Here is a 27335-nt window from a genome sequence, read left to right as displayed (position 1 = left end):
CTTGAAAATCCAGCTGAAGAGTGTAATGAAGCTACTTCTGATAAAACCCTAGGAAGGAGGTGCCTCAGGATTCTACCCCAATGACGCTCCCAAGAAAAGCAGGCACAAAACATGGATGGATAGATTCTGAAAAGAATGATAAACAAAATCACTGTTGGAATTAATGAATGAGATGCAAAACCCTTTAGAGTACAGCTTCTAAGCCAGGAGTTTAAATCTTAACAATTTCTACTACATTATCTATCAATCCATCTGCTTGCCTGTCACTGTAAATGAGTGGTTCTCAACCATTTTTTAAAAAAATTTCTGGATCCCGTTGATTCCAATTTTACTCAGATGGACTCTTATAGCCATTTGATGTTTAAAAAATCCTATTATAATTTTATAATTAAATATCATTCTGAATTGTATAAAAAGAAATTGCTAAAATCTTCTTCTTCTTCTCCTCCTCCTCCTTCTTCCTCTCCTCCTCTGCCTTCTTCTACTCCTTTTCTATTTCTTTTTTCTTTCTCTCTTTTTCCTCTCTCTCTCTCTCTCCTCATCTTCCTGCTTCTTTGCCACCACTGCCACTGCCATCCCCACCACCCCTGCTACAACTACTACTAATATTACTAATATCCGTTTTCCATGCTGGCATGGGTTGGATGGTTTGACCAGAGTTGGCAAACAGGAGAGCTGCACCAGGCTCCAGTCTGATTTGGCTTGGTTTAAACGGCTGGAGACGCTTCCTAACATATTGCAGAAGTATAGCTAATTTACTGCACATAATTTTTAACAACAACAATTTATATGAACCCCAGCTGAGAACCTCTGCACCAAATCTTATTCGTCCATTCTACTGCACATATATCCAACAACAACAAAATGCAAAATAAGCATCAGAGGCAGGTCAACTCACATAAGAATAAGAGAGCAAAACCTGAAAAGACCACCAAACTCCAAATCCAATGCTATTTGTACTTACATTTTATATTTTCATATTCATCAATAACTGTGTTGATCCAGTGTTTGAGTAGCAACATGTAATACTTTCTCTGTAAAGAAACAAAAAACAAACAAATCAAACAAATCAAACACCAAGAAATATTTACAAAAAATTACATTTAACTGACAGAAGATATTTCAATCTTAACAACAGAGGGAGATTTAATGAAGGGTCTCAACCTGCTAGAAATAGCAACTAAGTCTCTCCAAAATCATATCCTTTCTACCTTGAAAATGAGAAGGACCCAATGGAAAATGTAACCCAGATACATAAAAATGAAGAATGGCCATAATTAGAATGCCTTTGATCAGTACTGATTCGGAGCTAAACAGCAACTACACACTAAAAATATTTCGTTATCAATAAACTGTCAGTAAATTTAATGATGTTCATTAACACAGCTTTTCATTGGTTGTAAAAATTAAATCACAATGAATCTAATTTAAAACACCCACTTAAAATTTACAGTTTGTGTGGTATCAGTTTCATGAAGCCTGCATTAAAGAAGAAGCTAGTATTTTTACAAGATACAACATGAATAAATTGGGTTATCTTTTATCTTTCACTTGTTTTTATTATCAGACTGTGGCCATGCTAAGGCATCTATCGTGAAGGGTTTAGTCAAACAAATCAACTTCAATGCTTCATCATCATGCTGGCATGGGTTACACGGTTGGGCTGGAACTGGTAAAGTGGAGAGCAGCAACAGGCTGCAGTCTGTTTTGGTTTGGTTTTGATGGCTTCCTAATGCCAACCACTCTGTAGTGTGTAGTGGGTACCTTCAACATGTGACAGGCATGGGTGCTTTTTAAGTGTCCAACTCTAGTACTTCGCCTATTGGTTTTTTTTTGCTGAATTGTTAAGTTATAGGGGCATAAACAAACCAATACTGGTTGTCAAGTGGTGGTGAGGAGTGACAAACAGACACAAAGACACACACCATACACTCACAATGGGTTTCCTCAGTTTCCATCAACTGAATTCACTTACAAGGTATTGGTTGGCATGAGGTTATAATAGAAGACATGCAGTAGGAATGAACCTAAAACCATGTGGTTGCAAAGTGAGCTTCTTAACCACACCAGTCATGCCTGTGATTTAAAATTTCATAAAATATAAATTCTACCATAAAGGAAAAAAAACAAAAGGCTATTAAACCATCTCGGTTGTCTTACAAAAGTTAACTGTCAAAAGCACATGTACTAATAATTCCATTAACGATGAACACAACTCATTAGTGCACACACACACACACATTACATCATTGATTGTGATCTCCTCAATGACCCTGAGAGCCATGCCAGTAGAGCACAAGCCCCAGGCAGGGTTTATCATGCTGGACAGGTCAATGGATAGAGGATTGGCTAATATGGATCACTTCTTCCTTCCCAGAGGTAAAAATGGATTTGTATAGGGCAGGGGTTCTCAACCATTTTTTATCTATGGACCCCTTTGATTATTCTATTCTGGTGGTTATCATAGCCATTCAATGTTTAAAATGTTAGAGAAAGAACCCCAGCTGTTTCTTACAATACAAACACCTGAAGCAAAATATTTCCAGGGGCTCTTGAAACTACTATTGTGGATCCTCAATTTACTATTTTGTTGTGTGGAACCCCCAAAATATGGAGCCATATGAACCCCGGTTGAGAAACATTAGTATAGGGCCAACATCCCTACCTAGAAAAAAAGCCAAGTTATAGAAGCATTAACAATAATTCAAAACAAAGACCAGGGAGAGGAAGGCTTTCCTTCAGGGAGGTGGGATACAGAGGCAGAGTTGAAAAAACAGGGATCCAACTGGAGAGAGGTAGAAAAGTCCACTCAGAGCCAAGGACAGCAGAGAAAAGTTGTCGATGGTATCTACTCCTTAGGGAGTGAAGGACTTAAGTGATAAATAATTGTAGTCTGCTCTCTGAGAAAATGCCTAAGTAAAACTAGATATCTCATTGAAGTATTATCATTACAGTAAATAGATTTCTGTTGGGTTCAACAATGACTATCAGGTTGTTTAATCAATTGAATTTGTAAGTGGCTGAGTATTCCACAGACATGTGTACTCTGAATGTGATTCTCAGGAATCAGTGAGACACTGTGTGTGACAAGGCTGTACTTTTGAATTATAGATACAACCCATCTTTTGGTATTCCATGCAGTTTCCATCAACTTAATTTTCTCTCACAAAACTTGATTCAACCCAAGGCCACAAAGAAAGCCATTTGTCCAAATGCAATTCAGTGGGATCAAATCTGGGATTTTAGGATTACGAAGAGTATTTCTTAATCCCTGTCACCACTGTTATAATCCTTAAAAATGTTGGATTGATATAATGCTCACTTTTGGTATACAGTATACTTAGTAAAACCAGTAAAGACCGCCTATGTACTCCAGTACTTTACGTACTTCTCTTTACTTATAGTGACTAGATTATTCCATAACAATAAATTAGATAATATATTCTTACATGCCTTTAATAAAGACTCGATGGTCACAGCAGGAATGCTTTTAATCATTGGTTTTTCTCAATTGAAGCTGACCCACAATTAAACAGCAACAACAACACTAAATTAGTACATCAGGTCAACGATAAATTAATGATTTTGAAGACTTACCTCAACTTCTTCTTCAACATGACTCTTTTCCACATGAGTTCGAAGTTCCTTTAATTCAGCTATTATTTTCTTTTGTTCTTTATATCTTTCAATTTTACTTTGTCTTTGGTTTGCCATTTCTTGTAAATTTGATTCTCTGTATGTCAACAAACAAATAATATTAAATATTTTATTAATATTATTACTTATCTCCCTTCTAGCAACCCTCACATAATGTCGGGTTGTCATCATCATCATCATCATCATCATCATTTAGCGTCCGCTTTCCATGCTAGCATGGGTTGGACGATTTGACTGAGGACTGGTGAAACCAGATGGCTACACCAGGCTCCAATCTGATTTGGCAGAGTTTCTACAGCTGGATGCCCTTCCTAACGCCAACCACTCAGAGAGTGTAGTGGGTGCTTTTATGTGTCACCCGCATGAAGGCCAGTCAAGTGGTACTGGCAACAGCCACGCTCAAAATGGTGTATTTTATGTGCCACCCGCACAAGAGCCAGTCCAGGGGCACTGGCAACAATCTCGCTTGAAGACACCTGTGCTTATCCCTCTATTATACATTAGCCTTCAACACATGGTCTTAAGCCACCACTTCCTCTTGCAAATAAAATTCCCACTCATTTGAGAGGGGCTTTTTCTCTTTCTTTGCTTTGCAAGTTATTCGCCAACCTCACTAGAGCTGGTGCCATAAAAAATGTGCCTAGTACACACTGTAAAGTGGTTGGCATTGGGAAGGGCATCCAGCTGTAGAAGCCATGACACAGCTCTGTGGCTCATTGGATCTGGTCAAACTGTCTCATCCATGCCAGCATGGACAAAGGATGTTGAAATGATGGTAATAATGACAAGTCTCAGAAGTCAATATACAAAAACAATAGTAGATATCACATTAATTAAAAGATATTTTAGCCATTTAAAAACATACAAAAACTGTTAAATTAAATTTTCATTTATTTCCCAAAGTGTCAAAAAGTTCGATGCATTACTGCAACCTGGTCACTGACACAATTCCACAGTAGACTACTGGAAACCAGGTCGCAGTGATGCAATGAAATTCTTGACATTTTGAGAAATAAATGAAAATATAATTTTAACAGCTTTTCTGTTTTTGAATGGTTAAAATGGTTTCCACATGATGTAGTTGGTTCAGTTTCACAAATGGTCATGGAATGCATCATTCGTTAGATAGAAACAATTACATTTTAACATCAGTTTTTCTCATGATGTCAAAATGGAAAAGCAACCAAAGTGAATAGTGCTGGTGACTTTTTTTTCATGCCATTAGCACAGAGAGTCTGCCAAATAACTTGCAAGAAAAGAGAAGGAAAAAGCCTTCTTGATTGAGTGTGAAAGGATGTATTTGAGAGAAAGGAAGGTGGCTTTGTGACAAGTATTGGGAGGTTAAAGTAACATCGAGGGACAAGTACAAGGTGTCTTGCTATAGATGAAATATATGGTTATTCTATATCATATAAAGGTGGGAATAGCTGGAAAGAAGCTAAAGATGGTGATGGGATGCCAGAGCATCTCAAAAGTACAAGAGAGAATGCAGGCAGTGGACTGAGGTGGGGAGGAGAGGTGGTAATTTTGTATGTGAATGTCAGAGGAAGGTAACCAATGGTCAGATATGGGGTGGTACCTACCTCAGTATCAGCCAAAACATACCTAGATTGCCATTTCAAAGCACTTACCTGCTTTTATTACTATTGCTAACTTTTGAACTGGGCCCTTCTTCGTCTTCCTCATCATTCTGATCCAGTTTGACATAAGTTAATTTATAGAGAGAGCAAAGTCTCATAAAATCTTTAAAGTAAGCCTAGAAAAAGAAAATAACAAAATTTCCAATGTCAAATGCTATTCATTGTAAATGGTATTAGATATTATAAATATTGATTTGAGAGAAACGGGTTCAGTTTTTCTCTTTACAAAGAGAATATTTAGAGAGAGAGGAGGATTGGTCGGAAGAAGAGGGGAGGAAGAGGAGAGAGGAAGAGAGTGAGGAGAGGAGGAGGTATAAAGTGAAAAAGAAAGATATTTATTGTATTTGTAGTTGTATAACATGGACTTTCTGCCCTTAAAAAAAACCCTTTCTTAATATATTAAAACATATACTTTTGTAAATAAATGGAACATTAGAAAGACATATTATCAATAAATGACTAATAAATACACTTCTTTATATACATATAAACATACACACACCAACACATCAGTACATACACTAACATATTAACCCTTTAGCATTCAGATCACTCAAATCACCTCTGCTGGTGCCACATAAAAAGCACTCAGTTCACTCTGTGGGGTGGTTGGTGTTAGGAAAGGCATCCAACCGTAAAAACCGTGCCAAAACAGACACAGAAGTCTGGAGCAGTCTTCTGCTTGGCCAGCTCCTGTCAAACTGTCCAACCCATGCCAGCATGGAAGGTGGATATTAAACGATGATGATGATCACTTTGTTGACGGTAATGCTTATTTATTCACATTGTTTTGAATTAATTATGCATTATCTTGTAGCTCTGAGGTTTCAATGAAGTGATTATATATTTTTTGAATGACATTGTAGGGTAGGTGTGAAAGGTTGGCTTTAGCTAGTTTGAACCAAAAACAGGTGGAATAGTTGGGCTGGATATGACTGGTTTAAATACAAACTTAAACCAGAAGGAACCACTACATGGTTGCTTAACCTGCCAGAAATAGCAGCCAAATTTCCTTCAAATCACAACCTATTGTCTTAAATAAGAAAAAGACATATTCGATAATGTAATCCTAGATGTGTCCCTAAAAAATCAGGGTGGTCACAGTTGGAATGCCTTTGTGTATATGTCAGTAGATAGTAGACCTTTTTAAAAGATGAGAAACAATAGATAAAAAAGGAGTAGGGTAAGCCATGATCCTTGAAGAGATATCTGGAAGTATGATGTGATAGTGGTGAAGATGGAAACAATAACAACAATAAGAACATGTAAATGAAGAGTAGAAAAGAAAGAAGAAAAGGAAAAAAGGAAGAAACAAGAATGAATACAGCAGAAAAAAGCAGTAAAAAGGGAGAAATAGGAAAGTTGTTGTTGCTGTATAGGAGCCTCACGAGGCAATGACTAACGACTGAGATCTTTGGCAATATGCTGTGCTTGAATAGAAGACCCATTGAGCCAAGTGAAATTGTAGTCGTGGAAGATACTAGTGTCACACAACTGGCACCCATGGCAGTGGCACATAAAAGCACCCATAACACTCTTGGAGTGGTTGGTGTTAGGAAGGACATCCAGCTGTAGAAACCAAGCAAAATTAGATTAGAGTTTGGTGCAGCACCCCAGCTTATCAGTCCTGGTCAAACCGTCCAATCCATGCCAGCATGGACAATGGACATTACATGATGATGATGATGATGATAATGATGAGCAGGGCAGTGCTGGAGTAGACATAGGTTGAAAGAAATTCCAGTCATGGCCATCCTGTCATATTTTATGAAAGACATAATATGCCTTGGTCTATGTATCTTTTATCTTTTACTTGTTTCAGTTATTAGACTGTGGCCATGCTGGGGCATCACCTAGAAGAATCTTTTAAGTAAAATAAATCAACCCAGCATATATTTTTTAGATTGTTTTTTAAAGCCTGGTACTTATTCTATTGGTCTCTTTTGCTGAACTGCTAAGTCACAGGGATATAAACTTGCCTACACTGGTTGTCAAGCAATGGCAGTGGGAGGACAAAGACACAAAGACACACACACACACACACATATATATATATATGACAGGCTTCTTTCAGTTTCTGTTTACGAAATCCACTCACAAGGCTTTGGTTGGCCTGAGGTTATAAAAGGTGTTATGCAGTGGGACTGAACCCAGAACCATGGAACTATGTGGTTAGGAAGCAAGCTTCTTACCACAAAATGATGCCTGTACCTATTCTAATGTAGTCTCTTCTGTTTGAAAACAGCAGAGAATGATTTGATGGAGATCTGATTGCTATTTCAATGACCATATAAAGATCAATTAGTTACAATACAAGACTCTTAGGAAAGAAGTGAAAACAGGAGAGCAACATCAATAACAACAAGGTGGTGGTGGTTGTGGTGGTGGTGGTGGTTGTGGTGATGGTGTTGTAGTGATACTTCTGTTGCTGTTGCCCCAATCTACTCACTTTTCCTTTCTGGACAATTTCTGAACGTTCTCCTTCAACTTGTTTCATTGTGAAATAACCAAGCAAAGCTGGCAGTAAGATAAACCTAGAAATCAGAAGAAGAAAAAAAATCATTCTTTGACAAGTAGATGTAGATTAGAAACAAATGAGATTAGTATTTCAACCATTATTCAATGACAATGATCATCATTGTTATCATTGTTTTAAAATTCGCTTTTCCATGCATATTCAAATAGATGTTTTTGGGATAGAATGAACCAAACTCCTATCAATCAAGACATTCTGAAAAGAAAATGGGGCTGGATCAGTCACATTCTAAGGAGACATCCAAGTAGCACTGTAAAGAAAGAGAGAAAGAAAGAAAGAAAGAAAAAAATGCAGGAAGGAAGGATGGATGACTTGAGAGGATGCTTGGAGGATGAAGTGAAAGCAGTCGGTCTCTCTTGGCCTGAAATCAAGGAGGTAGCCCAAGATTGTATCCAGTGGCATGAAATAGTCACAGCCCTATGCTCTTTACAAACAAATGTGGACTAACTTTCCATGCTTGCATAGGTTGGACAGAATTTTGTTGAGGCAGATTTTTCCATGTCTGGTAAGTTCACCATCATCAATTGACTGCAAGGAAAGTTCACCATCTTTTTTTCAATAAAATAGTTTTTAACTATTAATGGTGAGATACTATGGATATATTTTCTCAATAAACTTTCCTCGTGGTGAACTTTCTTCACAGTGAATTGTTGGCAGTGAACTTGTAATCAGATTTTTCTATGGCCAGGTGCCCTTCTTGTCAACAACTTTCAACTGTTTCCAAGTAAGTTAATATTTCCCCATAACCAGACACGTTTTCACAGAAGATTGATAACAAAGGACATTGCATATATGATGGTGACATTTGTTTACAACAATCATGTAACATCACAAGAAGACAGTCACACACTCACATACACATACACACATATATATATTCAATAGGCTTCTTTTAGTTTCTCTCTACCAAATCCACTCACAAGGTTTTGGTTGGCCTGGGACTATCATAGAAAACACTTGCCTAAGGTGCCAAACAGTGGAACTGAACCCAAAGCTATGTGGTTAGAAAGCAGTCTTCTTTGTACACAGCCATGCATATACATCACAGCCTTTATATTTTAAAACATGGTAGACTATAATGTGAGGGACATTTGACTATTGACTGGTCATTTGTCAAGCAGGTGGAATGATCAAACTTTTTCTCATTGGCTCAACTTTGAGCTTAAAATATTGGATAATTGACCATGTAGATCTCAGTTCAGAATCTTTTTCTGACATGTATTTTACTGTAGTTACCCAGCAATTGGTAGTCTGACTTTGGAAGTTTATCTATTTCATCTGGAGATGTCAGGCATCATGACAAATCATGCAGTGAGAGAGTCTCTGTTACTCTTTCATGAATAACAATATACTTGTCATTATATCTGAGAAGTAAGGTGGCAGAATTGTTAGCAAGCCAGACAATGCTGAGCAGCATTTCATCCATCTTTATGTTTTGAGTTCAAATTCCACCAAGGTCAACTTTGTACTAATGAAATAAGTACCAGTCAAGTACTGGGGGTAGGGACTATTCAATTACAGTTTAATCGACTAGTCTCCACCCCCAAAATTTCAGGCTTCATGCCTGTAATAGAAAGGATTATATTCCAATAGTTTATTATATCCCAGTCTGCCTCTTGTGATGATCTTTAATAAAGCTATCACATTATAATAATGTCATCTTAATATCTTTTACTTGTTTCAGTCATTGGACTATGACCATACAGGAGCACCGCCTTGGATAAATTTTTAGTCAAACAAATAAACCCCAGTACGTATTTCTTTTTAAGCCTGATATTTATTCTATTCATCTCTCTTTGCCAAACTGCTAAGTTGCAGGGATGTGAAAAACTAACACTGGTTATCAAGCAGTGATAAGGAACATACATACACACATGATGGGCTTCTTGCATTTTCTGTCTACCAAATCCACTCACAAGACTGTGGTTGGCCCAGGGCTATAGTAGAAGATACTTACTCATGGTACCACACAATAGTACTGAACCTGAGACCATATGGTTGGGAAGTGAACATCTTACTACACAGCAACACTGTAAATTGATTCAAGTCAGCAATTCTCAGACTGGAGTCCATGAACAGAGTTTAAAATATGCTGAGTAGACAGACCTTTAAAAAAACTGGGGGAGGTGTGTGTGGGGGTGGCGTCTATGGAAAAATTCTTTTAGACGAAAGAAATCCTTCCTTGATAGGGAACCTCTGATTTAAGATTTTTCTACAAGATAATTTCATTCATTACTTTGAAATACACCATTGCATTCATAAAGCTAAAAATAGATTTGTTCATTTTCATTTTTTCACCCATTCTTCCATAGTAGCATGGGTAAGACAAATGTATTATTGAGGCATTTGTTTAACAGCTGGGTGCTTTGCCCGTCACTAACCCTTGCCTGTATTTCAAGTGAGGAATTAGGATACTGTTATTTCATTTTTGAGTTATCCTTATTATCCAACAACACTACCCCTGAAGTATCTATTGACTGTTTGAAAGTTTGTCCACGAGGGGCTGCATTTGCTCTTCAGGGTGCGCTGTCAGTGCAAAGGAACGGTTTTATTCAACCGATGTAGAAATGTTGCAATGCCCACTTAAATCAAGGCAGAGAACTTGTCCATGACAAACGAATCATAATAAGCAAGGGAGAGAACTCCCTTTGTTTGCAGAATAGTAGAATTGTATTATACAACGCCGAGTTTAACGTAAGTACGTGTGTGTCTGTTCATGCAGTTGCCTTTCTGCCCAGATTATTCCTTCAGACATTTATTTACTACTAATGAGCAGGCTGGATATCACCTACATCAATCTCACCTTTCGGGGAGGGCTCGTAATGGACTTAAGCGCAGCCCCCTCCTTATCTGATTATATCATCACCGTTATCGTTGATTTAACGTTCACTTCTTGCACACACGGATAGGACGGAATTTGCTGAGACAGGTTTTCTACGGCTAGATGCTCTTCACCTGTTTTCAAATGACGTAATATTTCCTCATGACCAAACACGTTTTTCCACAGAAGACTGAAAACGATGGACACCGCTTACATGAAGGTGACACTCGTTTACAACTACCACACAATGTCAAGACAAGGAGAGAGTAACACACACACACACACGCATACACTAATACATATACACACAAAATCCACTCACAAGGCTATGGTTGATCTGGATTTCTTATTAATAGTAGAAGACACATGCCCAAGGTATTATACAGTGAAACTGAACTCACAACCATGTGGTTGGAGAACAAACTTTTTACCACACAGCCACGCCTGCACCTATACATACATATACTATATGTTGGAGTCATGTTGTAGTGATAAAGGTTATTACAGTAGAAGCACGTGTTTACAGTTGTCCTCTAGTCTGCAGGAAAAAAGTACAAGAGATTGCTTTTCTTAATGGCGAGTTAATTCTTGAAAATTCTTGGTCCTTGCAATTATTTCCTGCTCATGTTTACAGTCTGTTATAATTGCGTTTTTAAGTGTTTGTGTATTTTTATTTTACCTTTTACTTTTCCCTTAAGTGAAGACAATCTCATGAAATTGAGAACTTATTTGGTATGGTATTATGTATATCTTTCTTCATGTTAGCTGTTAGCTACTTGCAGCTCTTGAGTTATTTCTCATTCCAATTTTGTTTTATACATACTTACATACATACACACACACATACACATATTATGTATATATATATATATATATATATATATATATATATATATATATATATATATATATACTAGCAGAAATACCCGGCGTTGCCCGGGTTAAAGAGAATAATGAAATCTAAAAACGCCGTCTAGACTATGCATCATCTTTATATATAGAGATGTATATACACACACGCACCCAAACACACGTATATATATGTATATCAATATAAATATATGAAAGTCAATGAAGTTTCGTAAAAGAAGGTGATCATGTACATACTTTCTTGCTGTTGTGATTATAACACCTCATTGTAAACTATGTTCCTTGTTTTCCCTTGTGGAGCATATACAAATAGGTTTTTTGTTGCTGCCCACTCTTGAGCAGCCAACATACAGTTGTCCATGTGAGAAGCAGGGCTCTTCCAAGAGAAGACCAGCTACAGACAGTGTTTGACCCTGATATTTGTTTATGGACATGGCAAAAGTCACATGAAGGGGGAATTGTAGTTTTCTGAATGTAAAAGGAATGTCTGCTCCTGATGGAGTAAGAGGAATTCTTGGAATAAAGACGTCATCCCCTTTTGCAAATCCAGAAAGAATGGTAGCCTCGATAACGTGTGACATCATTTTCTAAATAATGCTCATCTGTTATGTTCGGGTTAAAATTTCATCAACATCAAAAATATATGAATTTTCATAGGAGTTATGGCCGTTATGCAAAGAATATAATTTCCAAATTTCATAAAGATCCATTCAGTACTTTTGACGTAGTTTTGGATAAGAAAACAAATGACTAATGTGTGTGTTTGTGTGCATGTGTATGTGTGTGTGATGGGTGTATATATGTATAGATATCTGTATGCATGTATATATATGTATATATGTGTACATATTACATGTACATCTATATATATATATACATCTACACATATGTATACATATACATGTATGTATAGATCTATATATATATACATATACGTGTACATCTATATGTATACATATACATCTCTCTCTCTCTCTCTGAAAGTATCTGTCATTACAGTATCGAAATGGTGTACATATACATGTATATGTATACATATACATCTCTCTCTCTCTCTCTCTCTTTCTGTCTCTCTCTTTCTCTCTTTCTCTCTCTGTGAAAGTATCTGTCACTACAGTATCGAAATGTGATTGTTTCAGTTAGTGGAATAGTTTCATTTTTAAAGTGAAAGTATTTGACATGAGTGTTTTTGTTTCACTTTTGACACGTAATACTTAAATAGTGGAGGAGATATTATGTTGCCGTGTGCTCGAACTCTGCAAGAAGTTAATAATTCTTTTTGACTAAAACACAACTGGAACCCTAAGTAAGGCATGTGTAAAATTTGAATGGAATTGGTTGTGTAGTTCTCGAGTTTTAGGGATTCACAGACAGACAGACAGACAGACAGACACACATTCTCATTTTTATATATATAGATATATATATATATAATCATCATCATCATCGTTTAACGTCCGCTTTCCATGCTAGCATGGGTTATATATATATATATAGTATAGATATATGAAGAAGAAGGAGCACTCCATTGGTTATGACGACGAGAGTCCCAGCTGATATAATCAACAGAACAGCTTGCATGTGAAACTGTGCAAGTGGATGAGCACTCCACAGATATGTGTAGCCTTAACATAGTTCTCAGGCAGATTCAGTGTGACACAGAGTGTGACAAGGCTAGCCCTTTGAAATACAGGCACTACTAATTTTTGCCAGCTAAGTGGACTGGAGCAATGTGAAATGTAGTGTCTTGCCCAAAGACAAAATGCGTCGCCGGGAATTGAACTCACAACCTTACGATCATGAGTGGAATGCCCTAACCACTAAGCCACATGCCTTCACGGTGTATATGTATACACACATATATACTTATATACATACCTACACACACACACACACATATATATACTTATATACATACCTACACACACACACACACATATATATATATATTATATATATATATACATACACAAATATACATACACACACACACACACACACACACAAAAGCCTGGATGACCAGTTGGGTAAGGTAGCAAAACTCTAAATTTGTCAAGCATTTCTATCTGGCATAGTGCTATGTCTATCACCAAGACACTGTACTCTTAATGGACATGTCTACCTATCCTGAAATAGATACTGCAAAGTGGTACAATTTGACATTCTAAGTAGTGGTTGCACTGTAAAATTAATTGTTTCATTCTTTCATTAACCAGTGTTCTTTAATTAATTCTATTAGCAGAATCACCTGTATCAGACTAATAGTCTAAATAATTGAAGACAGAGGCCGATATGTGCAGAGACTCCAGATGTTGTTCTGCTTTATCAGCCTTGTCTATAGGAGGAGGAACATGTCATCAAGGGAGCCTCTCTGTAGTTGCACAAGGTGCTGAAAATAGCAGCAAAATCTCCCACAAATCATCACACAGCCTACCACCTTCAACAAAAAGAAATGGTACATAATGTAGTCCTAGAAAGATAGGGTCACAACCAGGATACCTTTAAATACAGGTTGGTTCATGTAGGGCTGATTTGTGGTTAAGTGACAACTTTATGCACCAATGATAGCAACAGGAAACAAAACATAAAAGATGATGTAACATCAATTAAGTGGAGGAGAGAGAGAGAGAGAGGTAGAGACTTACTTTAGACTGCTTGTTGTAACTTCATCAATATCTTCATTATCACTGAATAAATGCAGGAGGTTCACCTTGTGGACGGCTTTTTCAGCTTCTGGAATACATTGGGCCACCTTTTGCTGAAGAAAACAGACAAACAAATAGCATTTAATTAAAGAGTCTGCTGAACAAGATTTCTTAATTCTAGGTGTTAGAAGGAGATAGAAGAAAGTTTACCTCAAGCCTATAACTCATGAGGCTGGAGATTATCAGGGTCTTCAAGCTGTTTAAGTGAATGATGAAAGTACTAATCCCATTCAAGAGGAATCTGCTACTCTCACAGAGTTAACTCCCAGCTGCTGCTGCTGTTGCGCATTTTTAGCTGATCAGACTGGATTAACATGAAGAGAAGTATCTTGCTCAAGGATACAGTGTACTGCCTAGCTTAAGGGTTGAACTTACAGCCTACTCTTTTTTTTTTTTAACTTGTTTCAGTCATTTGACTGCAGCCATGCTGGAGCACCACCTTTAGTCGAGCAAATCGACCCCAGGACTTATTCTTTGTAAGCCTAGTACTTATTCTATCAGTCACTTTTGCCGAACCGCTAAATTACGGGGACGTAAACACACCAACATCGGTTGTCAAGCGATGTTGCGGGGAGGGGAACAAACACAGACAAACAAACACACACATACATATACATATATACGACGGGCTTCTTTCAGTTTCCGTCTACCAAATCCACTCACAAGGCTTTGGTCGGCCCGAGGCTATAATAGAAGACACTTGCGCAAGGACTGAACCTGGAACCATGTGGTTGGTAAGCAAGTTACTTACCACACAGCCACTCCTACTAACTGTGAACCCAACATCCCTAGCCACTAGACCACGTCTTTTGCAGAATGAGAAAGGAGATAGGAGCAATCTTTCAATACAGAAGATAATAAAAGAAATGCTGTTCTGTATGATTGTGAAATATTCAACAGTTTAGAATTTAAAATCTGAAATAACTGCTTCTGCTCTTAAAGGTAATCAAAAACCAACAGATATTGTATTTGTATCATCATTCAATGTCCACTTTTCCATGCTTGCATGAGTCAGAGGGAATTTGTTGAGGCAGATTTTCTATGGCTGGATGTCCTTCCTATCACCAACTCTTACCTGTTTCTAAGCAAGGTAATATTCCCCCGTGGCCAGACATGTTTTCATGGAAGACAGGAAATAAACAACATCGTTTGCATGACAGTGCCTATACAAGGGTACACACACACAAACACAACAATACATATATAATCATTGGATGGGCTTCTTTCAATTTCCACCAACTAAATCCACTCAGAAGGCTTTGGCTGGTCAAGAGCTATAGTAGAAGGCACCCAAGGTGCCATGCAGTGAGACTGAACCCAAGACCCCATTGTTGGGAAGCAAGCTTCTTAACCACACTACCATGCCTACACCTATTATTTATATCATTACTTGGATAAATACTATATATATATGTGGTGCTTTTATGCAGCATCATAAACGAACCCATGCTGGTGCTATGCAAAGGCACCCAGTACACTCTGTAAAGTGGTTGACATTAGGAACGACATCCAGTTGTAGAAATTATGCCAAAACAGACATGGAGCCTGGGCAGCTCTTGTCAAACCGTCCATTCCATGCCAGCAAGGAAAGTGGATGTTAAATGATGATGATATGTATATAATTGAAAGAAAGAGTACAGTGAATTGCGATGGGAAGTGGAAAACCTAATGTTCTGCACAGAGTCCTTCATCGGGGAAAAGTAGAAAGAAATGAAATTAAAAAGACAGCATATTCACTGTAATGTTTTTGTCAATTTTATTAAATGACACAAGTTTTGCCAATACAGACCAACACTAGTCTCTTTCAAGTTTGTTTGTGTGTGTATAAATCCCCCTCTCTCTCTCTCTATATATATATATATACATACATGCATGCATACACACAAGCACATAGGTACAAAACAAGGTGGAGAAAATAAAACTTGAATGCCAAAGGTCAGAGTAAAATAGCATTTCATTGAAGTTGAAAGTCTTTTCAGCTTCAATAATATTCAGAGAGAGAGAGAGAGACCATAATTTAGTGATAAGTTACATTAAGCTTACAGAAAAACGTAAACTCATAGATAAATTTAACTATTCAACCTACATGGCTTCATAGTTGTATGTATCCTCAAATCAAAACTTAGTTGAGATGTTACAATTTGGGACAGTTTGACAGCAAACTGAAATTCTGGAACTTAATTCTGTATCGGAACTTGTTTTCCTGAGATAAATTCCATGTTGTTCAAAATGTGGCTTCTTCATACAAATAATGGAATTTTACATAGTTGTGTTCAACCTCACCCAAGAGAAATCTATAAAGTATGCTGGGGGTCTTAAGGGCAGTGGGTCATCCTTGCTGTTCACGTTTGGGATAATAGCGCTGGGGTGACATTGCTGGGAAAATTGTGGACTGTAAGTATAACTTACATAACTTAGATATGTTTCAACCAAAGATTGGCCCAGGCCATGTCTAACTTAGTAGCAGTCAATTTTAAGTCAAGATTTGTAGTATCATGGCTCATTCAAGTAGGGAGTTGTCGTTGACTGAGATGTGTTCAGGTATAGGTAGCTTATCTGGTAAACCTTGAAGAAATTTGTCCAGACTGAAGAGAGCCTGTAATATTACACTGCGTGACAAAATTTTAGTATTTTTCTTTTGTCTTGTTTTTGGTCAGTAAGTGTTATTTCCTATTTGCTTCTATCTAGAAATCAAAGGAAATCACTACTATTCCCTTCAAACTTTGCTTCTGTGACCTGGACATCAATGTTTTGAAACTGATTTATTTTCCATTACATTTCAGATAGATTCAGAGCTGAGTTGCTAAAGCAGAAATATCATTATGGCAAATATTCTGCTCAATAGCAAAGATTTGCTTGACCTTAACCACTTACGTATGTCCCTAAGTGGCTGACAATATATGCATCTCTGGTCATGAGCAGGAGTAGTGGGGGAGCATCATAGCCAAGTGTTGAGAGGGATTCTTTGGGGTTTGAATAACTGTAAAAAAAAAGCAAGGTTTGAAAGACATATTAGCCATTTTGCATACTTTCTAGGGGTAAACAAATAGGAAATAACAGTTGCTACCCAAGGACATTACACAGCATTATTTGTGCTGAGAAGTTGGTGAGCAGGCAAAATGCTCAGTGGAACCAGTTGAACACTGTGGTTGATATAATCAACTTATCCCCTCCCCGAAATTGCTGGCCTTGTGCCAAAATTTGAAATCAAAATTATTTTTGCTGAGAGGATTTGGGGGAAGAATATAGGTTGATCTGATTTGTTCTTGTTTAATCCTAGATAAATGACCTATGGTCAAAGCCATTCCTACAGTGACAATCCCAACTTTTTCCTAGGCAGTGTGCACCCAGTACTATACTATCCAATGTGTCCCTTTTCTAAGTGTGATTTGAGGGAGATTTGGTTGCTATTTCTAGCAGGGCAAACGACCTGTTTCATATAGGTTTGATTCATTGTTGTTTAACCCTAAGTTAGGACTGACTGAGCAAATCTATGAACGAAGGCGTTCTATCCGTGACGATCTCGTCATTTTTTTTTTTCTAGACATAGTATGTCTAAGTCCACATTATCCCCTTCCTTTTTGTAAGTGTGTGGTCTGAAGAAGATTTGGCTATTATTTCTTGCAGGCAGAGCGACCACGTAGAAGTTCCTCCGTTACTATTAGAAAGTTATCTGTTGACGCGTTTCTCATACGAAAGAAGCGTGTATAAAACGTATGTTGTTGTTTGGCAGTGAAACATGAAGTGTGAAAGCATGGGTCGAAGAATTGCGCATAACATGGTGTGGTTTGGGTGGAGGTACTAATATTAAGTGAGAGGAAGAGCTGACCAAAGGAAATGAGAAGGTGACTGGATATCGAAGAAAGCCAGATATATGGACATGTAATATGAATAGATGATGCACATCGCGTTGGTTGGAATAGTATAATGAGGTGGTGTACAAAAGACTTGAGAGGCAACTATTGGGCTAGACTTCCAAACAACCTGTAGACAAACGTTCGAGATGTATCGAGAGATATTCATTGGTTGAGAAGTGGGACCTATGCATACATACACGAAAATGTGTATATATGTATGTGTATGTATTAGTCATAAGATTGCGTTTTAATTGACGATGTGTGGGTATTTTTGATGACATTTTGTAATGTCACTACCATCGGACAAATAAATATGTTCCAGAAAGGAAATATTAGGCTACAGAATAAACACAGATTGAATAGTGTTAACATGTGTAATGAAGACTACACAAACGATAAACAAACAGGGTTTGACAAAGCATAAAAAGATCAACTCTATCTAAAAAAAAAAACTGCATTTCTACATCTGATGTATTTACCTGGTATCCAGGGTCTGATGTGGCTAGGTCAGACGACTCTAGATATTCATAAGCTTTTAATAATTGCTTAAATATCGAAGCGAGCGTGTCACGTCCATTTCCCGTCACATTCTGTGCCATTTTGTCACTAAGGAGCACGAGTTATCTCCCTTCGACGATGAAGAACTCTCCAGGATCTCCAAGATAGCTTCTGCTGGATGGCGGTCAACGCCAACAGTCTCCCCCTGTTAAGGGGCATTATACGGGAACTGAGGCATATCTATGGCAAAGTAAGTTGATTTATTCTTATATAACTAATTTTTACATCTCTTGGAAATGTTTTATCCTTCTTGTAGTCTTCCTTCTAAATCTGTAAACTTTTGTTCAGTTTTGCTTTTAGCATGTTCATTCACAGTCGTCACTTAATTGTCAATAGATTCATCAGAGACACTCACGCGTGTGTGTGTACGTTAAATTACATGTCGTAATTCCTGTGTAATAATGTTTTTATCCCGTTCTCAGGCATCGTTGTTAAAACTTAATTTCTCCACGAACAACCTTGGTAGGTCACAGAACATTAAAGGGAGGTAAGGGTCACTGTTTACTTAAAAGCTGAAGTCTGTGTACTCTGCTTAAAGAATTATATAACCACCTCGAAATGAACCTTTTATACTCAGATGGTTCGTCTACTTACTGATAACGTTACTTTTGTAGACGCGGTGACGATTGCCACTTTAGATGTAACAGAAAGATTCGTAGATTTGGATGGTTACTCAACCTATTAGAAATCTTACCCAAATTAAACCTTCTTTCTCGAAGCGCGAAAGGCACATTAGATAACGTAGTCCTAGATATGCAGTGCCTAGAGGAAGCTGAAATGGCCATGATAAATATTGTTTATGATAGATTTGCTCAGTCAAAGATGACGTGTGTACAATGGAATCGACAACAGAAGGACAAACAAATGTAAAGAAAGCTTAAAGCATCAGACAAAGTTTTTTAATATGTTCCGTCTCTTTGCGGTCTGCGTTCAAATCCCACCTATGTCAATCTTGCCCTTCGTCCTTCCAAATCAATAAAATAGAGTACCAGTCAAGTATGGGGGTAGATGTAATAAACAATGCCACAACCGCCCAACTCTGTGACCTTGTGCCTCTGTTAAAAGCTTTTAAGTTTTCTTTACATTTGTTTGTCATTCTCTAGGTCATTCTCTAGGTGACCCTCATACCCCAAGGGGGTCCAGACTACTATGTAGGGTAGTCGTTGATCGGATGGGTTCGCCGACTGGAAGGAATGCTTTAGCCTCTCATTAATTCCGACGGTCGGACCCGCTTAACCCGCCGCGCGATCGATTCTACACGGCCGGCGTGTAGATACTGTGTGTAGTTATTCTTAGACAGTTACCAGTTTATAAAAATAGAGTGACAATATTTGTTTAAATGCATTTTCTTTAAATATCAATTTCCTTTTTCTTTTAATTTGAGGGCCTATATCAGTCTCCATCCTATCTCTACATGAAAGATCAGTTCCATAAATCAAGTGTAACCAGTGAAAAATATTGTCGTAGTAAAACAGATCTTCAGTATCAAGCAATGACATACCTTACTTTTCTGGAAAGTTCTCGGCTACTTCAGGTAAGTTACCAAAATAAATATTATTTACATTAGAATGAGATGTGCATCATCATCATCATCATCATCATCATCATAACATCCACTTTTCCATGCTGGACAGTTTTATTTTACCTGTGGCCTGGACAGATTTTCTACAGCTGAATGCCTTTCCTGTCACCAAGCCTCATCTGTTTCCAAGCAAAGTAATACTTCAGCATGGCTTAGACATATTCTCACAAAATATTGGCAGCAGATGACACTACTTATCAAAAGCTAAAACGATGCAAAACGCATTGTGACCAGTGATGTATGACATTTGATAGTCTGGTCGATCAAATGATCATGTGTTTCAGTCAGGGAGGGAAGGGTAGTGCCAAGGAAAATTTATTTCTCCAGATCTTGAGATTTGGTGACTGGAAAGGAAGAAATAATCAAATAATCCTCAAGACAAAGACTTGGGTGCTTGTAATGGTAATCTCTATTAAAGGCACCTGAGTACCTGGTGGTGTTAAACTGGGAAGTGGATTATGCCTACCACCTAAGAACTTTGAATGCAAAGAAATGTAACAAACACTGCAAAGATTTTTGTTTGATGCTTTGACAATTCAACTAATCCAATACCATGGAATGGTGCTTTGTTTTATCAGGCCTGAAAGGATGAAAGTCAAGGTTGGCTTCAGTGGGATTTGAACTCAGAGTGAAGAGAGCCAGAACAGATACTACTATGCATCTTGTCCTATGCTCTAATGACTCTACCCTAAAACAAACTTAATTCTTCAGCATTCTGATTATTCTGTCAAATGTAATGCTTATTTATTCATTCCTTTGAAATTAATCATACGCTATCTCATAACTTCAAGATTTCAATAATGAGATTGTTTACTTTTAGAATGGCATTGTAGGGTAGGTGTATCATGTCAGATCTAGTCAGTTGAACATAGAACAGGTAGAATATTCTATCCAGATATGGCCAGTTTAAATGTTACATATTGCAACTTCGGTTGAAATGTAGAAATGATGACTCTCAGTAGATTCCTTTCATTCATGTAATTGTAGTCAGAAAAGGTCATTACTTGTTGATGATAATTACTGACACTGAAAAGGGAAGGTCATTCATCACCAAATAGATAAGTTATTCAACTGTATCTCTCCCATTTTACAAAACCTTTTGTGCCCTAAGAAAGAAGGTATTTGACAGGGTGCATCGTTTAGCTTGGTGGCAGGAACTAGCATTCTCATTAACAGCATTTCTGTCAAACTAAAATATTGCCTGGAACTGTAATCATCATCATCATCATCATCATCTAACATCTGCTTTCCATGCTGGTATGGGTTGGATGGTTTGACTGAAAACTGGTAAGCTGGGGAGCTGCACCAGGTTCCAATCTGGTTTGATATGGATTCTTGAGCTAGATGCCCTTCCTAACACCAATCACTCCAAGAGTGTAGTGGGTGCTATTTACATGCCAGTTATGAAACACCAGCATCAGCCACAACTACAATCTCATTTGGCTTGACAGGTCTTCTCAAGCGCAGTATATCACCAAAGGTCTCAGTCATTGTCACTGCCTCTGAGGCCCAGAGTTGAAGGGGTGCTTTTTATGTGCTACCAGTTACATGACACTGGCTTCAGCCACGACTGATTTAACTTGGTTTAATGAGTCTTCTCAAGCATGGCATATTGCCAAAGGTTTTGGTCACTTGTCATTGCCTCTGTAAGGCCCAACATTCAAAAACTAATTTAGAACCATTACACAGGGGAATAAGTTCATTAATTAGGTAATGAAGCAACATCAAATGTGCTGGTAATATGCTTTATTTGTACTAAAACAATTTGTTCATACCTTAGGTGTACCTTAGTAAAGTAGATGGGGTCCTACTTTTTTTTTTTTTTTTTCAATATCACTTTTATTTTATGCTAAGGAGGCAAGCTGGAAGAATTGTTACCGTGTGGGGTAAAATACTTAGCATCACTTACATTCTGAGTTCAAATTCCGCTGAGGTTGACTTTGCCTTTCATCCTCTTGGGGTCAATAAAACAAGTACCATTTGTGCATTGAGGTCGTTTAATTGATTTAACCCCTTCCCTGAAAATGCTGGCCTTATGCTGAAATTTGAAACCAATATCACTTTTATTTTATTTTATGCTAACATAAAGAAGAAAAAGCCTGCAAATTACTCCTGTGAACTGACATAAACATCCTGCAAATTTCTTTTGAGAGATTCCCATTACTATTTGTTGGGGCAATGCATTGCATTGGATCACTCCTAAAGAGTTCATCTTCATGTAGTGTATCTATAAGAACTTAATCTGTCAGAATTTCTATCCTTCCTCAAGCTATACTTGTAGTAGGATTTAAATTCAGTACTGCAAGTTAGAAAAACATTTGTCTATTAAAGCAGTAAACCTCACCTACTGAAGATATTTATTGCTAAGTTTGTTTGAGATGCCATGATCATAAATACAGTGCTATGCCAATGACATTATGTCAAGAATCCTCTTAAATTGTCCATTTTGATTGAAATATAACCAAACGGTTTCATTACTTGATAAATAATGAAAGTAGACAGTAGTATGAGGAACTCCTTATGATAAAAGTACACCTGAATGTCGTCATGTAGTTTTGTCTTTTCCTTGAATGCAGACAGACCCAGAAACTCTTCCACAGGCTGTGTTTGTGCAGAATAGATTTTGAAGCAAATGCACATATAAAAGTATACAGGGTGTCCATAATTTTCTGAACAATTGAAAAATTCAGGAAAAATAAGGCTAACTCAGTTTGTTGACAAACATATAAAGTCTTATTAGAAACATCTGAACACTTCTACGTGGGCTCCATTGCTTGCATGCAGTACATCTAGATGATACAATACAATAAATTGTGGAAGTTTTAAAATTAATTTATGAATGCCCTGTATTACTCTTTTACTTGTTTCAATCATTTGACTGCAGCCATGCTGGAGCACTGCCTTCAGTCGAATCAAATCGACCCCAGGACTTATTCTTTGTCAGCCTAGTACTTATTCTATCGGTCTCTTTTGCCGAAGCACTAAGTTACGGGGACATAAACACACCAGCATTGGTTGTCAAGCGATGTTGGGAGGACAAACACAGACACACAAACATATACACACACATACATATATATATATATATATATATATATATATATATACACATATATGCAACGGGCTTCTTTCAGTTTCTGTCTACCAAATCCGCTCACAATGCTTTGGTCGGCCCGAGGCTATAGTAGAAGACATTTGCCTAAGGTGCCACGCAGTGGGACTGAGCCCGGAACCATGTGGTTGGTAACAAAGCTACTTACCACACAGCCACTCCTGCGCCTATGTATTAACTACGTTACTTATAAACTTCTTGCATGAAAGCATCTTTATTTTCAAAGAAATCCAAAGCCATTTCAAAATGACTCTAATACCAACTAAGACAGGTACCATTCAACAACCAGCAAATTTCAGTGTGAAACTGGGAATGATTAAAATCTTCATTGTTTTGTTTACACTGCTTTCTGAATAATCAGTTGTTGAGAAAATTATTCCTAATTTTGTTAATTGTAATGAATAATGTAAGCGATCCCTAAGGTTGATGGCTTACTCTATGCATTGCCAATATACTAAGCACTGACTTTGGTGTGTATGAACTGAATCCATGGTGGCCATCCCCATTGATGGAGCTTCAGCAGTTCCCACTGTCATCTTTTTGTTTGAGGACTCACTCTTTCTTTAAAGAACTCTTCCATAAATACCAACTCTCCTTTAGCATCTGTTACTAAACGACTAACAGATAATATCTCTTGATAATATATCTTTTGTATACTGAACCCAAGCTAAATAATAAGTTTGCATTCTTTGGTAGAGTTAATTCATCCAGTTGTTACAAAAATGAGACAGTCTTCAAAAACATTGTAGGCGCAGGAGTGGCTGTGTGGTAAGTAGCTTGCTTACCAACCACATGGTTCCGGGTTCATTCACACTGCGTGGCACCTTGGGGAATTGTCTTCTATTATAGCTTCGGGCGGACCAAAGCCTTGTGAGTGGATTTGGTAGACGGAAACTGAAAGAAGCACATTGTATATATGTATATATACATGTATGTGTGTGTATATGTTTGTGTGTCTGTGTTTGTCCCCCCAACATTGCTTGACAACCGATGGTGGTGTGTTTACGTCCCCCGTAACTTAGCGATTTGGCAAAAGAGACCGATAGAATAAGTACTAGACTGACAAAGTATAAGTCCTGGGGTTGATTTGCTCGACTAAAGGCAGTGCTCCAGCATGGCCGCAGTCAAATGACTGAAACAAGTAAAAGAGTAATGTGTTTTCAACATCCTTTCTTTTTCCAATGGTTTGTCAGTGTATTGTATTATTGCTGCAAGGAATTTTATAATGTCAGTTACTGGTTTATGCAACATGGTACACAGAACTCCGTTCACAGCTGGTCGGGTAAATTTCTTGTCAAGAGTATTTTATTTTCTGGATCAGCATGGAAGCCATCATCTTCTTGCATTGATGTCAGTTGTTTGCAAAATTAGTGTTCGAATGCTTTAACCCTCTAGTGTTTAAACCATCCATTTCCAGCCAAAATATTTTCCCTACTTTATGTTCAAACTGACCATATCTGGCCCTTCACACCTACCCTACAATGTCATTAACTACCCTAACATCAAAATCTTGAAGCTATGGAATAATGCAGGATTAATTCAAAACTATGTGGATTAATAAGCATTACATTTAATAATGTGGAGGCGCAATGGCCCAGTGATTAAGGCAGCGGACTCGCGGTCATAGGATCGCGGTTTCAATTCCCAGACTGGGCCTTGTGAGTGTTTATTGAGCGAAAACACCCAAAGCTCCACGAGGCTCCGGCAGGGGATGGTGTTGAACCCTGCTGTACTCTTTCACCACAACTTTCTCTCACTCTTACTTCCTGTGCCTGTAATTCAAAGGGTCAGCCTTGTCACACTGTGTCACGCTGAATATCCCCGAGAACTACGTTAAGGATACACGTGTCTGTGGAGTGCTCAGCCACTTGCACGTTAATTTCATGAGCAGGCTGTTCCATTGATCGGATCAACTGGAACCCTCGACGGAGTGCCAACACACAACACATTTAATAAAATAATCAGAATGTTAAAGGGTTAAAATAAGATAGACTGTTTCTGTTCTTATCTTGAAAGTCTCTTAGATGCAATGAAAGCAGTTTTTGGCAAATCAAGCAAATTTGTAATAGCTTGTTTGTTGGTGATAGAATAAAGCTGTATTTTAAATATTTGATACTGTTCTGTTGACGTTTCTTCTTTGGTTCTACCTACCTATGAAAATATTATTATAAATGTATATATTATTTTTTTCCCCATTTTTCGTTGAATGAAAACAACGATTGTGCTTATTGCAGGTTTTACTATCAACTACCATTTTATATCTATGCCCCTTGTTCCCTCATTATCCCTGGGTTTTTTTTTTTTTAACGCTTCTTACCGTGACTTGCCATCTAGCGCCCCTCAGTGTCTAAATTAATGATTTCTAAAGTTGACATTCCTGCCACGCACTCCACCACTTAGAGGGTGACAGCTCCCGCTTTAGGAATCAACGCTTAAAAGTTGTAGTGTTTGTGATGTAATGTTCAGGGGAGATAACTTCAGCTGAAATGTTCACTTTTCCTCAACGTCTATCATCTCCCCAAATAGAACAATATATTCTTTTAAAAGTCTGTGTTTTTGCTTTGCAATTAGTCTAATTCGTTAAATGTTTTAATTATGAATAAATTATGTTTATGTTTAGTAAAAGTATTTATCATATTTAGAATCAAAACTGAAAGAACGTCACTTAAATATTATATTCTTGTGATCTGTGATTTTGAGAAAAGAAACAGGATGTTGGCATCAAATCATCCTTTCATCAGTGGCAGAAGCATCGTTGTTCATTTACATTCAGTCGCTGATATTGCCACAAGCTAAAGTAGCTGGTTTTAAAATCTTGAAAGAGATTCAAGTAGTAAGGATAATAAACAGTAATGTGGGGCAATGTAACTGACTTACCCCCTCCCCCAAATTTGCTGGCTTTGTGCCAAAATTTGAAATAAAGGTGGTGGGCTAGCAGAATAGTTAGTACACCAGGCAAAATGCTTAGTGGTATTTTATCTGTCTTCATGTTCTGAGTTCACATTCTGCTATGATTGACTTTGCCTTTCATCCTTTCGAGGTCAATAAAATAAGTACCAGTTGAGCACTGGAGTTGATGTAATCAACTTAACCCTTCCCTGAATTTGCTGGCCTTGTGCCAAAATTTGAAACCAATATGATGTCTTTCTATGTGTGTAGTTGATATCTTAGTATTGAATGAGTGTTTCATTGTAATTCTTTTATAAGTAGTGAACATAAGTAAAAACAATATTGTTAAATGCTGTAATTTTTTTTTGACTATTTAAGTGATGTTTACATTCTGCTTATTACATTGTAGGAGGTGACAGACATGTACAAAGGAGCTGGTGAAAGAAGTGTTGAAGCTAGTGCTGAACTAGTTGGTCTGAAGTTACCCAAGAATCCTGTGCCTGAAACTTGAACTGGAATAAGAAAAGGACTTGGAATAAATTTTTTAAAATAAAAAGTTAAAAAAAAGAGCAAGAAAACACAAAAATGAAAAACAAAAATCAGTAAAAACAGACAATAATGAAAGATAATATTTTTGTTTTTAGTTTATTTATTTTATTGTACATGATCTCTCATTGCAAATAAATGCTATTTCTGTTTTTAAAGTAATTGTTAAGCAAATAATTTTCACAATATTTGGAAATGATTGATTTACAATAATCACACAATGTGAAGACAAGGAAACACAAACATACACACATATATACCACAGGCTTCTTTTAGTTTCCAAATTAAAATATCTGCTCATAAGGTCCCCTCTGGGGTGGTTGGTGTTTGGAAGGATATCCAACCGTAAGAATCATGCCAAAACAGATAGCGAACCCCAGTGCAGTATTCTGCTTAGCCAGCTCCTGTCAAACTGTCCAACCCATGCCAGCATGGAAAACGGATGTTAAATGACGATGACGGTGATGATGAAGGCTTTGGTCAGCCTGAGGCTATTGTAGAAGATCCTTGCTCATGGTGTCATACAGTGGGACTGAGAACCTGCAACCATGTGGTCAGGAAG

The 27335-nt window shown here is 37.5% G+C and overlaps 2 protein-coding genes across 4 annotated transcripts in view; one reads left to right on the top strand and one right to left on the bottom strand.

Annotated features, from left to right (window-relative positions):
* The window catches only part of LOC106870712 (immunoglobulin-binding protein 1b), a 38388-nt gene extending 19694 nt beyond the window's left edge, over positions 1–18694 (bottom strand). For all 3 annotated transcript variants that reach the window (XR_016244597.1, XM_014916880.3, XM_089364243.1), the window contains exons 1-6: positions 18566–18694; positions 14170–14282; positions 7747–7831; positions 5289–5413; positions 3598–3733; positions 965–1034 (exon numbers count right to left, since the gene is read on the bottom strand). Coding sequence is in view for 2 of the 3 variants with exons in the window: in XM_014916880.3 (XP_014772366.1) it covers positions 965–1034; positions 3598–3733; positions 5289–5413; positions 7747–7831; positions 14170–14282; positions 18566–18685 (649 nt within the window). In the remaining variant the exon portion in view is untranslated. The remainder of the gene's footprint in view (positions 1–964; positions 1035–3597; positions 3734–5288; positions 5414–7746; positions 7832–14169; positions 14283–18565) is intronic.
* On the top strand, positions 17944–26931 carry LOC106870721 (protein FMC1 homolog). Its single transcript, XM_014916890.3, has 3 exons — positions 17944–18834; positions 20029–20178; positions 26637–26931. Exons 1-3 carry the CDS (start codon positions 18763–18765, stop codon positions 26736–26738), a joined length of 324 nt encoding a protein of 107 aa, XP_014772376.1. The 5' UTR covers positions 17944–18762; the 3' UTR covers positions 26739–26931.
* The last annotated feature ends 404 nt before the right edge of the window (positions 26932–27335 follow it).

This window comes from Octopus bimaculoides, chromosome 16, assembly GCF_046866305.1.
Source record: "Octopus bimaculoides isolate indiv1 chromosome 16, ASM4686630v1, whole genome shotgun sequence".
Lineage (NCBI taxonomy): Eukaryota > Metazoa > Mollusca > Cephalopoda > Octopoda > Octopodidae > Octopus > Octopus bimaculoides.
This window is presented reverse-complemented; position numbering and strand designations above follow the sequence as displayed.

Coding starts and splice junctions, on each gene's coding strand:
- LOC106870721 (XM_014916890.3), top strand. CDS start 18,763: ATGGCGGTCAACGCCAACAGTCTCCCCCTGTTAAGGGGCATTATACGG. Junction 18,835..20,028: donor TGAGGCATATCTATGGCAAA/GTAAGTTGATTT, acceptor TTTTAATTTGAG/GGCCTATATCAGTCTCCATC. Junction 20,179..26,636: donor AAAGTTCTCGGCTACTTCAG/GTAAGTTACCAA, acceptor ATTACATTGTAG/GAGGTGACAGACATGTACAA.